Genomic DNA, 12841 nt, shown 5'->3' on the forward strand with positions numbered 1-12841 from the left:
ACACTCTTTTTTTTAGAACAGTGTAAACAGATAACACAAATAAATTGTGGAATTTTGTTCAAATTTTTTTTTACAGATTAAATATTGGATTGATCAATCAAAAACGAGAATCATCCTATAGAGTTGCTTTTATCGGTTCAGTCGTGCGATACAAATATCCTGTTCGGTGTAAGAATGTATATACGTATAAAGGTATCTCCTTCTATTCTTGATTCTCTATTTTTTTTCTTGTTATATATTGTTTTTTCACTGTGAAACGGAGCACTAAAATCCAGCAATTTCCCGCAAGGGATTAATAAATGATTTCTGATTCTGAATGCTAAAGCACTTTGCTTTGAGCTAAATGCTAAATGCTAAAAAAAAAAAAAAAGCGTGCCAACTTTTGCGTAGTGGCTAGGCTAACCGTGTTAGCATACCAGTTTGCACATAAAGGTGCCTTCGGGAGTTTTCTTGAGAACAAACAAGTTTTCAAATGCATTTCACTCATCAAGCAAAGCCATATTTGTAGTTTAAGTGGATTTCCCCTGCCTCTGTTAGCTCATCTTGGCACAATCCAGACACATCATTTAAGTTAGATGACGTGAACGCGAGCAAGTTATGTCAGAAAACACGGTGGTGAGAGTTATTCTCTCGTCTCACTGAACAATCCGTCTGCCCCCCCCCCCCCCCCCCGTTATACCCAACAGACAAATCACGGAACATTAAGCCTCTCAGCTCGCCTTTGCACCCATGAGAGCAGCACAGCCACATAACAAATGTGAGGCCGCGGCACTGTCGCTTCATTAAGCAGCAATGTTCCACCCAGCAGTGCTCCACTCACATTCAGCGCTCCCGGTGAGCAGGCTAGCAGCTGCAAGGAAACTGGTGTTACTATAAAAACAAAGTTGAAAGGAAGAGGCTGCTGCTGAAGGAAACACGGAAGATCTGGAGGATTTTAAAGTGCTCATCATCACCGTCAGACCACCACGTCGGCTCTTATTTGATGCACATGAGTGTATCCTGTCATAAGAACCCTTCACGGTTCTAAGTTCCCAACCGCTGCCTGGCTCTGGTCCCGGTCTCATCCTTGAATGAGTCCCCTCAGTCAGAAAGACCTTGCTTGATGGCACCCTTGGTTTCAAAGCCGGCATTAGAAAGATCAGCGTCTTTGACCTTTTTGAGTTGAATTCGCCATGACCGTGTCCTGCTGACAGCGAGAGGCTGGATGGACAGAGCCAGCTAGAAGGGCTAAATTAGATGGATGGACAGGTGGCGAGAGAGCGAGAGAAAGCGCGTGCAAATAAACTACGGCATAATGGACCTGTAATACATGTCCTTTCTGCTCCGACAGGTGTTTCCTGAAGACCTGATAGAAGACTGGATGTGGTTGTAACCATGGTGATGTCAGGGTGGGGGGCGTGGGCCCTCTCCCCCTGTGGCCTTGTGTTGGTCATGTGTTCGTCTGTGTGTCTGTCCCAGCAGACGAAACCTGCAGACTGCAGCAGAAAGGAGCATCCTGTCGTGTCCCACCAAGGTGACTGAACCAGAAATACCGACGAATGCTAACACAGCTGGCGCGTGCTAACACAGCTGGCGCGTGCTAACACAGAGGAAGGCAGATTGAAATGATTCAATTCATCGTCTGCATATTCAGTTGGTTTGAGTTGTGCATAGGTGGACTCCGCCCGTCTGTTCATATTGGACAGGCTGTGACTGTCAGTCTCATTTTCTAGTCCTGCACAGTCAACGTATGGGGTCAAAGGTCATGCCATTAAGATAACGCCGCTGATGGGAAGCCGTTGGTACTGAACAAAATAATTTAAAACATGAAACGTTTTGGAAAGTCGTGGAATTTGAAATTTTCCAAGCCTGGAAAAGTATTTCAAATAAATAAAGCCTGAAAAAACAGCCTAAAAAGTATGATTATTTTTTTATATATAAATAAAAGTTACATAAATAAAAGAAAGTTGCCCCACAAGTGCTAAGAGAATTGTTTGAACAGGTTTTTCTTTCAAGAGTGACATTCGTCTTGGAACAGTCAGAATCTCCTCACATTCTGTAACAACAGCTGATGAGTTTATTTTCAGTAATAAGCAGTGTGGCCCTGTTAAACGTTCCTCCTTGACGCTGAAAGGGTTTGACGATATTTCCTGAACTGGGTGTACATCCCAAACACAAAATCCTGCTAGAATCCAATTTTTTTTTTTTTTTTTTTTTCACACAAGATCTCCTGAGATTTGGGTCCTTGGCGTCAGGTTCAGAGGCTCCCGGGAGGACGGTGGAGCTGTCCTACCAGGATTGACACTCACCCTTCTCCGTCTTCTTTCCCTACCAGCGTTGAGGCCGGGGATGTCGGAGTTTTCCCATCCAGGAGTGAGGGATTTCTCCCAGCTGGCTCTGGACCTGAGTAGAAACCAGCTCATTGTCGGAGCAAGGTAAGTTTCTACGCACGACGATTTAAATACGCCAAGATTCCTTTCGTAAACATTAAAAAAAAAAAAAAAACGCATTTTACAGAAACTTCCTCTTCAGACTGAGTTCCAGCAACGCCTCCCTCATACAGGTACTTATGACAGAACGATGTATTGATTTATTATTTTATCATCAACCTAAAACCAAACATTGTGCTTGTCCTCAGGCGACAGAATGGACACCCGATGAAGACACGAGGCGTTCTTGTCAGAGCAAGGGGAAGTCAGAGGTTGTAACACGCAAGTAGTGTTAAATTGATGACATGGCCTTATGAGACAGTAAAAGTGATTTATGTATCTAAAGGAGGAGTGTCAAAACTACGTCCGGGTACTGTTGATCAGTGGGAGGACGCTTTTCACCTGTGGGACAAACGCTTTCACGCCCGTCTGCATCACCCGGCAGGTTGGTACGACCGCTCATCCCCCAAACATCGTGGTTCATGCTGTTTATACTCCTCTTTCTCTCCTCCTGTGAGATTGATAATATCAGTCAGGTGCTGGACACAGTCAACGGCGTAGCCCGCTGTCCCTACGACCCCCGCCACAACTCCACCGCCATGGTAACAGAGAAGGGCGAGTTATACGCCGCCACGGTGATCGACTTCTCTGGACGAGATCCCGTCATCTACAGGAGTCTGGGGAACCTGCCGCCTCTTCGCACCGCCCAGTACAACTCCAAATGGCTCAACGGTAAACTTCTGTACTTCTAAGTACACATTTAAGGTACTTTGTTAAATCTTACTGGGCCACTTTAGTGACACACCTTTAGTTCCGTGTCACCGGTCATAAAATCCGATGTAAATACGGCAATAAAAGATCAGAATCTAGATTTTTTTTTATTTTTATCATCGGTTTTCTTAAAAAAAATGCTTCCAAGTTCATGACGGTGAAGATTTACGACTCTTCTTTTAACGATTGCAAGAATTTGTTGCATAAAACATTTTAATGAGGTCACTTTGTCGATCTGCGACAGCATTTATCAATATTTTCTGAATTTAAAACAATTTAAAAAAAAACCACATTTCATTGTATTGATCATCATGGAAACACTCATTAGCTGAAGAACAGTGATAATAGTGGCGACACAAAATAGTTAGACTCCACCTCAACTAAACACAACAGTAAAAAACAAACGTGAACATGTAATAATGGTAAAAAATAATAAAACACTTTAACGGGGGGAGTTTATTCTTGAACTACACTTTTGTGTTAATGCACATTGAAATCACGTTTTTAATGCAGGATTTGATTTTTTGTTTTTTTGTTTTTTGCTGTCCTCTCTCCTTCCAGAGCCTCACTTTGTGTCCGTCTACGAGATCGGCCGCTTCGCCTACTTCTTCCTGAGGGAAACCGCCGTGGAAAATGACTGTGGGAAGATGGTGTTCTCTCGTGTGGCCCGGGTGTGTAAAAATGATATGGGCGGGCGTTTTCTTTTAGAGGACACCTGGACCACCTTTATGAAGGCTCGACTGAACTGTTCCCGCTCAGGAGAAATCCCCTTCTACTACAACGAGCTGCAGAGTACCTTCTACCTCCCGGAGCAGGACCTGATCTATGGCATCTTCACCACTAATGTGTGAGTGATTGAACGCAGCCCAGATTGAATTCCTGAGACTGTAATTAAACCCTCTCTCTCCCGCAGGAACAGCATATCAGCCTCTGCGGTCTGTGCCTTCAACCTGAGCTCCATCACTCAGGCTTTCAATGGACCCTTCCGCTACCAGGAGAACCCCCGCACCGCCTGGCTCTCCACCCCTAACCCCATCGCCGATTTCCAGGTAGCTCTTATGGATGGTGGCAATTTCTTTTGCAAAGACTCCTAAGTATTTCAAATGAGCGCTGCTAACTTTTCCCCTGGATTCTCAGTGTGGCACCCTGGAGGAAGGCGGTCCGGGGGGTAACCTGACCGAGCGCAGCCTCCAGGATGCTCAGCGTCTCTTCCTGATGAATGATGTGGTGCAGCCGGTGACCGTCAACCCTCTACTCACCCAGGACAACCTGCGCTTCTCTAAGCTGGCGGTAGACATCGTTCAAGGCCGCGACGCCCTCTACCATGTCATGTACATCGGCACCGGTAAGCAAGAAGAGCTGGAGCTCATTAGTTATGAGTACAAGCTGGTAAACAATATCTCCTTGTTTTTCCAATCAGAATACGGCACCATCCTCAAGACTCTCTCCACAACTAATAAAAGCCTTCATGGCTGCTACCTGGAGGAACTCCGGATTCTCCCCGAAGGCCAAACCGGATCAATCAAGAGCCTACGGATCCTCCACAATGACAGGTCTCTGTTTGTGGGGCTCGATGACAGACTGGTGAAGATCCCATTAGAGCGCTGCTCCAGCTATCCAACTGAACGGTACCGACCATAACACGCTTGCGATGTCAGTTTGAAAGTGCTTTTGATTGCATTGCTGATTTACGGGCTTGTTTTGTAATCAATCAGACGGTGGTGAGCTTGGCCATTTACTGGCTCCGATTTATGAAGCGGCACGCGAGAAAGTCCGTAGGAAATGAGATTTATTGACTTCTTCAGTCTCTATTTTGCCAAACTCAGACATTACTTATGCAGGCTATTAATCTGTTGGCAATAAATGCACCACAGCCTCTCAGCAGATTCATGTTGCGTTTTATTTCTTCACTAACCAACTGTTCAACCTCGTTTCAGTCAATGCCTGGAAGCACGGGACCCCTACTGTGGCTGGGATCACAAACAGAAGCGTTGCACCACCATCGAGGAGAGCTCCAACATGAATCAGTGGACCCAAAACATCACTCAGTGTCCAGTAAGTCACACACACACACACACACACACACACACACACACACACACACAAATAAGTTCACTCCTCTATTGTTGGCTTTATGTCACAAACCTCTCTTCAGGTGAGGAACTTGACTCAGGATGGGAGTTTTGGCCCGTGGGCACCTTGGCAGCCCTGTAACCACGATGACGGCGAGGGCTCCATCAGCAGCTGTCAGTGTCGGTCCCGCTCGTGTGACGGACCCGTAGCTCAATGTGGCGGCGCGGAATGTAAAGGTCCGACCATTCAGGTGGCCAACTGCTCCAGGTAGGTCCTAACAATCTAGTTTGACTCCTGTTTGGGAATCTGGACGCAAGTGTTGCTGGATGCTGCTTTGCTCCCTCAGGAATGGCGGCTGGACTCCCTGGTCCTCGTGGGGCCAGTGCAGCAGCAGTTGCGGAATCGGTTTTGAAGTGCGGCAGCGGTCCTGTAACAACCCCTCGCCCCGACACGGCGGGAGAATCTGTGTTGGTCAAGGTCGAGAGGAGAGGTGAGGAAGAATCAGTTGTACTTTTATCTGGACGACAGCGAGAATTCTAATTGGAGCTTTGTGTTTTTAGGCTGTGCAATGAGAAAAAACCTTGCCCCCTATCCATGTCGTGGACAACATGGGGACCCTGGGCTCACTGCAGCGCTGAATGTGGAGGAGGGGTCCACTCCAGGACGAGAACCTGTGAGAATGGAGACAACTGTCCCGGATGCTCTCTGGTACTGTCACACTTCAAGCTGAGGGGGTAAAGCAATGAGTTCCGACCCTTCAGTGGCTTTTTCCTTCCTGTCCTCCAGGAGTACAAGGCCTGTAACCTGGAGGCCTGCCCTGAGGTACGCCGGAACACCCCCTGGACACCCTGGATGCCGGTTAACGTCAGTCAAGATGGATCAAGGCAAGAGCAAAGATTCAGGTACACCTGCCGGGCTCTTCTTCCGGACCCCCAGCAGCTCCAGCTGGGCAAGAAGAAGGCGGAGACCCGGTTTTGCCCTAACGACGGGTCTGGAACATGCCAGACTGACTGTGAGTAGCAGGAAACAGCACGTTGTCATTGTAGCGACGATGTTCAATCTGTCAGATTCACGCTCAGCAGCAGTTAAGATACTTGCAGCACCAGAGATGGAATAATGAGCCCCGTGTCCTGCAGCCACCTCCTTTCTTACGTCCCCGGTCGCCAAAATTACACCTTTTCATGAATGGTTTCATTAATGGTTACCATGGAAACACACCTAGTGTTTCAATTACCTGCTAAACTGGAGGGGGTACCCAAATATGAGCTTATTCCGAGATTTTTTCTTTCTTTTCTTTTTTCACTCAACATGTCTTTGAATCGTCCAGTTCAACCAGTTGGGCAAATCTGTATCCTGGTGGCAAAGCTCCCAGTTTGCAACCATAAACACAGATGGTTCCATCAAAAGCAGGATCATTAAACATCATTGTGAACTGGGAGAAGCAAATCCTGCAGACTTCTCCCATGGCAGCAATGTCGTTTCACAGAAAAAGAATTTTAAATTAACATTTCGGATTATGGAGCGTTTCTTTTCTAAAAAAGGTTGTTTTGTTTCAAGCTCTGGTTGAAGACTTGGTAAAGACTAGTGGCCGAACTCTGTCACAGCCCAAATATGCACACTGGGGATCTTGGGAAGTGTGGTCCAGCTGTTCCCAGCAGTGCTCCAGAGGGTTTCGAACCCGTAAACGTAGTTGTGCGACGGCGCAGCAGGGCAGGACCAACCCGAGCGCCTGCGTAGGATCCCCGGTGGAGTATCAGGACTGCAACTCTCAACCCTGCCCAGGTAACCAGGAAGGTTTTAGCTACTTTTCTTTGCAACTCATCCAGTCTCCGAATCTGAATATCTTCTGGCGCGCGCGCGTTTGTGTGTGTGTGTGTGTGTCCCAGTGAGCGGGGCCTGGTCTTGCTGGTCATCCTGGTCCCAGTGCTCCGCCAGCTGTGGCAGTGGACACTATCAGCGGACTCGGATGTGCAACAGTCCACCTCCTGCTAACGGAGGTGACATCTGTGTCGGCCTACACACTGAGGAGGCGCTCTGCAACACACACGCGTGTGGGGGTGGGTTTAGGGACTCGATTTTTTTTTCCCCCACCAATTTTAAAATCAATCTTAAATGTGCCATTTTTTTTCACGGTATCTCGCATCATAATGTCTGCCTGTCCATGCGGAACAAGTCATTTCTGCGCTCCTTTTTGTCATCAGGTTCGGGGGGGTGGACAGAGTGGGGGGACTGTGACACAGAGGGTCTGCAGCATCGCACTCGTCACTGCAGTGAAGTCCAGGAGGCTGAGTCCAGTTCCTGCCAGGGTAACGTCACCCAGTCCAGACCGTGCCAGACACACGAGGTGCCAGGTAAACACTGGAACAAGATTCCTGCGTGTTGTCACATTTCTGCACAGCGAGTGAATTATTGTGCAGTTTATGGAACATCTTCCTGTTTCCCTGCAGTAATTCCACCAGGACAGGAGGACCAGAACTGTGGAAGTAAGTGAATGTTGACTCTTTCATTCCCAAGAATCCCAAAATAGAGTCATGCCTCTTCGTCTCCCTCTCCCGCTTTTTAGCCTTCACCTTGTTCCAGCTGCTAGCTGTAGGTGCCGCCAGTTTTTTTGCATCAGCCCTCCTGTCAGCGCTGGCCTACACCTACTGCCACCACCTCAACCGACCATCAGCCGAGTCTGCCGTCATCCACCCCAGCACGCCCAACCACCTCACCTACAACAAGCAAGGCAACGCCACGCCAAAGAACGAGAAGTACATCCCCATGGAATTTAAGGTGAGCTCGCTGGAACCTGCTACTTTGTTTAAAGATGTGAGGAATTTGACGCTAACGTTCTCTCCTTACGCTAAAAGACGCTCAACAAGAACAACCTGCACGCTAACGACGAGAGCTGCAACCACTTCCCATCCCCGCTCCCCTCCAGCAATATGTTCACCACCACCTACTACCCCTCCGGTCTGGGCAAGTACGACTTCCATCCAGACTCCACCTGCAGGACCTACATGCACAGCTGAAACACACCAAGCAGAAGGAAAGGAAAAAAAAACAACCTCTCAAGTTCCAGGCGAATATCGAGCCTCATTACTGGGGGAAGTTAAAGGGTTAATTCACCCAAATTTTTCATGCTATTTTAAAGTAATTTGCCTAAATTTGGACATAGTTACCTTACTTTTGCTGTGCCCACAAAAATTAGTATTAAAAAAAAGGTGAACTGTGTGTTTGTTTATTTTGAATACTAAAAGAATATCAATAACTGAGGTGCAGCAGGGTTGGAGGCCTCAGGCACTTCCAGAGGACAAAGTTGTACTGTAATAAATACAGCAATGAAGCCTGGCGTCAATGCCCTTGCAGATTTCTGTCTTATTTGCTTTAATTTTCATCTTTAGAGATCGACTGAAGAAGACAGGCCTGACTACGTACTGTTAGAGAGGCAGACTGGCTGTCTTTTCTGCCAGTGTTTTAATGATTTTAGCTGTGTTTTTATACCTGACGAAAAGAAAAATAAATCAAGGGATATTTGTGCATTGATCTTACCAATAACCAAAATATGCAATAAAACAGCTGAGACCTGTGTATTTCTCACCAGCACCACAAATCGGCTGCATTCTTTTCAACAGAGATGCAGAAGAAAATCAGTAATAAGTGACGGATGAACTTGCACCAGCGGGTTTTCAACTCTCTACGTTGTGTTAGCGCACTGAAATGAACGCATAACAAGTCAATCACGGAAAAGAACTCTTTTAGTTTGTCAACGTGTGTTATATGTGAAAATATCAGTAAGAATACAGCCAATCACCTCCTGGACTGAGTGTGACATCACCAGTTGCCGGTATAAATATCATTACTGTATCGTGTTTCGACAAACTGTGATTTACGTGCATCTTGTGAAATGAAAATGTGTAATTTCTTGATTGTTTTTGATTCCTGGAAAAAAAAAACAACAACAGCAACTTGATTTTGGGAAATGTTCCAATATTTACCGTCTAGGTTTCCATTTTCGCACCAGTATTTGTCGTATTTAAGGTGTCATGTGTGCTGTAAACTGTAAATAACGTGTGTCTACAATGTAAAAAGACCAAGAAAATGAATTCAGGTCCCCACTGACAGTGTTATGTAGCATGACGCAAACGGACACCAGTATTATGCATAATAAGTCATATTTGGCTGACTGCATGGATACATGCACATGAACACACGGCTTATATTCATGTCAGCTGTACAAATAATTCGGCCTAAAATATTCATGTTCACCAGGATTTAAAGGAATCTGGAACATGTTCCACGTGAGCTATAATATACCTTCATAATTGGTTATTGTTGGCTCACTTTATTGAAAAGCGATGACTACACACTGCCTTTTGGACACTGTGAACTTTTCTATATTTTTATATAATGTACACTGTAAAATTCATGATGAATAAATCAATTTTGTGCCATTTGCTCGATTTTTTTTGGGGGGGGGGGGGTTTATTGGATTTAACTTAAAATCTTTACGTAGATGCAATTTAAAATCAGATTTTGTGTACCTTTGCCCAAGCTAAACCTGGCTATCTCAAAAGGATCAACCCCTGAAATGTTACGGGCTCTTCCTCGGCTCATGATGCACTCCTCCTGCAAGTTTGGTGAAATTCAGCTGCTTAATTTTTGTGTAATTTTACTTAAATGTCACACAAACGCCACTGGAAACATGCTGGCTTTCGAGATAATAAATCCAAATCATCTGGCAACAACACCGGTGTGTTTCCATCAGTAAAAAGATCCTTTCAACAAAATTCCTGCCTGCCACACTGAGTTGTTCTCAGCGGCTATAAAAATTATGAATGCATCCGTGTAATGCATTTGAGGCAGAAGGCCAAATGGGACAGCAGTTGCACTATTCAGTATATTGTTTTCTTTTGGCAAAATATCAGTATATTAATGCTGCGCTAATCTATTGTTACCAAACAAAGCCATTAATTTCCTTTTAGCTAGTTCATCGAAGTCTTTCTGCAGCGACGGCAAAAATCTGCCCGCATTTAGAGCGACGTTCCAGATTTATGTTCATGACACGCACACAAAAACAGGGAACATAAACAAAATAATAACAATAACTCAAGTTAGCTTGGCGCCAATGGAGGCTGGAAATAATCCCAGGTGTGACATCATATGTTGTGTTTGCAAATTACTTTGACGAAAAACAAAATCAGCACAAAGGTGGAGGATTTATAACCAGAGGCTTTGCGGTTGTTGGTGGAGTGGAGCGCGGGACACAAACAGCCCCGCTCCCGCAGCTTCCTGTCTCGACGAAGGGAGTGACACTTTTATCTGGCAATATTAAATAACCTTTACAATTTGTCATTTGTTTAGGCACTTAATTAAACGCAAAATTAACCACAGAAAAAAGATGTAATGGAGGACATTACGCTGCAAATCTCTCCGTCTGCTTCTCACATTCCTGCCTGCTCCCTCTCTTTTCTCAGAATCAGCATCACATCGGTAACATTTTTCTAATTCGGATTCGGATTCTGTGAGAGCGGAGGAGCCCTTCGCTCGAGACCCAACATGGTCGAGGCAGAAGGCCGCCGTCTCTGAGACACCTCAATGTTTCCTCCTCGCTGCCGTCGCACTCTTGTGCTCTCCATAAAGGAAGAATGTGATCTTGTCCTGCTTGGAAAGGAATTAGAGCCACATAAAAAAAACAACGAGTTACTCCGGATTTGTTTGAACTTTTATGTGTGCTTCTGTGCGATAATAAACCCAATGGGCCCACATCTTGGAAATGCCAATACTCACTGCCAAGGCTGTAATCCTGTTTGCGTTTCCTGTTGATTCTGGGCAGGTAGCAGCAGTAAAAGTTTGCGCCTCGTGGGCAAAATTCAAAAATCAAAAAAGCCAGAAATGCCCAAAACAAGTACGACAAAAGGGGTACAACGATGTTTTCAGATTGACTTGTGATGTGTCCTCGTGTTATGTCCGGATTTGACACAGCGCAAGTTATTTTATTAAAGTTAAACTAGTCTGATAACATGTTTAATCGTGTCAGTCAATGTCCACCCATCCACTGCCAAAGTAAGTTCTCACATCACCGCCCTCCTCTGTTTATTGTTCACAGTCCAGCGAGCAGCGCTGCTCTGCTGTGGGAGGGTTTAATCTGCCGCTAAACCCACAGACCTCACGCGGTCATGCTCTCTATTTATTTGCTCCACTCCTTTTTTTTTCCTTTGTCTTTTTCTGTACTCATTTAACAAACTGAAAAATGCAGCAAAAGTCTGTGAATATGACGCCGGAACAGAAAGGTTTCACTCAACCTGTTTGCTTTCACGCCGAGTAGTTTTGTATTTTTCACCAGGGCTCATATTAAGCTCTGAGGTCGGCCCGAGGGGTCAAATCTAGCGGCAAGAAAATCCCCTCAAATTGAACTTCCGCTGCTTCGTTTAGGTCTGTCTTTTTGCTGCATTTCTCCCTTTTTTGAAGACCGTTACTACAACTTAAACGTTAGCTTGTAGTTGTAGCGCCCTGGGCTATTCTGAACCAGTCGAAATGAGGGCAAAACAACTTAATCCTCCCTCTTTAAACTTTCTGGGAGACTGGACTGATCAAAGTGTCTCTGAACATGTGAAGACATAAGTCCATAAAAACAAAGTTTTAATTGGGTCACAGGACGATATGAAAGTACTCAGTGAAATGTAGGACACTTGCACAAGCCATGGACCGTCCAGGAAGGAGATGCGTGCGGCGTTTACTTGTACACAGCAAAACATTACTGCAATATTTGTTCATATAACTGTTTTTTTCTGCCAGACTGATAACAGAAAAACAGACGCAGTGACACAATAAAATAAAATGAGCACAGAAAATGATCAACACATATTCACATCTGCCTGAATTTATCATCAATGTCCCCTGATTGCCCCCGAACTAACAATGACCTTTTACAAAGGATTGTGGGAAAAATGAGCTCAAAGGACACACTTTTTAATATAATGTTACTAAATTTATGTGTCACATCGGGTAACTTAAGTACATTTTCACCCTCTACTGCAGTAAAAATACAACTCAAGTCAAGCTGGCCCCAAAACTGTTGCTTTTATTTTGGTAATGCTGCCATCTGCTGGCCAATATGATCTCCTTCTCAAACAAGAAGAAGCTGAATCACTGCAACCTACTACCCCCCCCCCCCACACACACACACTTTTTTAAAAATGATGATGATTAATTAACTAAAACTGAATTAACAGTTGAGATAATAAGAAACCAGGGTTCAACAGAACGCATGCGAGCAGCTGGTCCCATTCTTACACCGCATTAACTTTCCAGATATGAAAAAAAAAACTTGGTGGAAGGTGACGTCAGTGAAGGGATGGAATTTAACCCCCCCAAAAAAGTCAGAAGCACGTGCAGATACCATTTTGTTCTCACGTTGTTCTCTACAATTAGAAAATGTGCCTGGAAACACCTTTTATAAATAACAAATCCTCCTTGTTGCCTAAAATAGCTCATTGATGTCAAAAATAGCCGCTCGGCGCCTCATTATCTTTTGTCCAAGAGCTTTATTAAGCCCCCCCCCCCCCCGGGTTCTAAATTGGTTCCGTCCATCAATCAGCTCCATC

At 45.2% G+C, this 12841-nt stretch overlaps 1 protein-coding gene across 1 annotated transcript; it reads left to right on the forward strand.

Moving 5' to 3' along the window:
* The first annotated feature begins 1335 nt into the window (after window positions 1–1335).
* LOC147272560 (semaphorin-5B-like) lies at window positions 1336–9681 on the forward strand. The gene is made up of 21 exons (XM_086187056.1): window positions 1336–1513; window positions 2315–2414; window positions 2497–2542; window positions 2618–2680; window positions 2755–2853; window positions 2927–3140; window positions 3741–4026; window positions 4093–4228; window positions 4317–4524; window positions 4600–4807; window positions 5117–5234; window positions 5335–5519; window positions 5599–5742; window positions 5813–5960; window positions 6039–6264; window positions 6810–7034; window positions 7139–7309; window positions 7454–7603; window positions 7700–7735; window positions 7816–8027; window positions 8105–9681. Exons 1-21 carry the CDS (start codon window positions 1375–1377, stop codon window positions 8264–8266), a joined length of 3276 nt encoding a protein of 1091 aa, XP_086043182.1. The 5' UTR covers window positions 1336–1374; the 3' UTR covers window positions 8267–9681.
* Window positions 9682–12841: the final 3160 nt, after the last annotated feature.

This window comes from Aulostomus chinensis, chromosome 1, assembly GCF_037954235.1.
Source record: "Aulostomus chinensis isolate RoL2024-O1b breed Wild chromosome 1, RoL_Achi_v1.0, whole genome shotgun sequence".
Lineage (NCBI taxonomy): Eukaryota > Metazoa > Chordata > Actinopteri > Syngnathiformes > Aulostomidae > Aulostomus > Aulostomus chinensis.